At 41.1% G+C, this 1666-nt stretch overlaps 1 protein-coding gene across 1 annotated transcript in view; it reads right to left on the bottom strand.

The window, feature by feature from the left end:
* Positions 1-1081: 1081 nt before the first annotated feature.
* Positions 1082-1666, bottom strand: part of LOC109468786 (cell wall integrity and stress response component 2-like) — a 6211-nt gene continuing 5626 nt past the window's right edge. Inside the window, exon 7 of the mRNA XM_019767122.1 lies at positions 1082-1269. Coding sequence (XP_019622681.1) covers positions 1214-1269 — 56 coding nt within the window. The 3' untranslated portion in view covers positions 1082-1213. The remainder of the gene's footprint in view (positions 1270-1666) is intronic.

A 1666-nucleotide genomic window follows, 5' to 3' on the forward strand; every position in this document is an offset into this window, starting at 1 on the left:
GTAGAAGAAAGTTGTAGTTTAAACCCAAATCTGTGGAGTATTTGTTACTGTGACAACCTGTAGGCAGGACTCAATCTGTGGTTACAAGATGAAAATGCGGATGGACCTGTTTTCTGAGTTTCTCCCACACCCGGCCTAACAGCGGCCATTTCGTGGCTACACCTTACCGCCTTTTACATTTCTCCAGCTGAATGTGTGATGTTTTAATGACAACGATGCACGCAGCAATACTGGCTCATGAAATATTTAGAGGACAATTAGCCTAATTGTGCATACTTGTTGCAAACATTGAATAGGCTAGACACAGACGTAAAGCAGCGGCAGCAGTGACCAGGGAGCAGAGTCCGTTCCAGTTCAGCTGCGAGCAGTGCGAACGACCCTGCAGATCCAGAATTGGGCCGTGTTTATGTGAAGTCACCCAAACCGCGATTCGGGTAACTCGCATTCCTCACATCTGGTCCACGTGCCACACATACCTTTCAATATGATTTGGAGCGTTCAGATGGAGCCACTTCAAACCGGCTTCGGGATAAACCACATGTAAAGCGCCTTGGGTGACTTCACATAAACACGGCCTTGGACTCCTGAGCCACATGCGGGTGCACATCAGATGAGGAGAGGGTGCAACGTAGAAGTCATCATCGACAACGATGGACAACCAAGGCATACTTGTTGCGAGGCAGTTTTAGGACTGTTATGGACTACCGTTTTTATTTTCTGTTTTTATTCCTAGTTGACTCCGTTCACAAAAATACGCACACTCGTGTAACTTTATTACAACAGATTTATTACCATTTCACACACTTTGAAATTTACAGTTATTCCATTGTAGAATCGAGACAAAATGAGGAGTTGTACATATATACCAGCAAAGATAATACTAATAATGTCCAAAACAACTTGACAACACAAATCTAAACGAATGCTTGATCAAACCGGTAGCGAAACACGAATATAGGTCGGTCAACATAATTCAATTCAGACCTATGCCCAGAGATTGTTACTTGTATTTGGTCGATATTAGAGTATAAAATTGAAGAAATGACCGTTGATGTTCACATCTTTAAGCTATGGGAATTTAAATGTGTTACACAATGTTCATATCATTACATAGTTTGGATAAAATGCCTGGCCCTTTCTCTTCGATGTGTTGACCGACTTGTCAAATCTCCCATTAGTAGCTAGTTGAGTGTCAGTCAGGTTTGTAGTTGTATCACACGGTGTCTCTCATGGCCTCAACCAACATCTTCAACGTCAACAGTCGCTTCCCTGCAGAGGAGGACGAAAGAAACTTTGTCATATCAGACATATCATGGGATCGTTTCAAACACACCAGTTAGAAAATGCTTGTGTCATGCCCAGTGCCCATATTAAAATACAATATATACACATATTAGAAGATGATACAAATTAATTAGATAATTAGACTGATAAAGATGAGACTTTGTCATATGGTACATGTATGAAACTAGAACCGATTATCTTCAATCTCCACAATTAAAAAATGTACACATGACAGCCATTTCAGAAACGGAAGAAGAGAGGCGTTATAATGTGACTCCAACTGTGACGTATTCTTTAGTTGTAGAAATTGACTTTTTGTCTATAACGTTGGTGACGAAATTTGCAGCCTAGTGCTCTTTGAGTTCGCCGTGAAAAGTCGAAA

The sequence above is a fragment of the Branchiostoma belcheri genome, unplaced genomic scaffold (genome assembly GCF_001625305.1).
Source record: "Branchiostoma belcheri isolate BF01 breed outbred unplaced genomic scaffold, Haploidv18h27 scaffold2, whole genome shotgun sequence".
Taxonomy (NCBI): domain Eukaryota; kingdom Metazoa; phylum Chordata; class Leptocardii; order Amphioxiformes; family Branchiostomatidae; genus Branchiostoma; species Branchiostoma belcheri.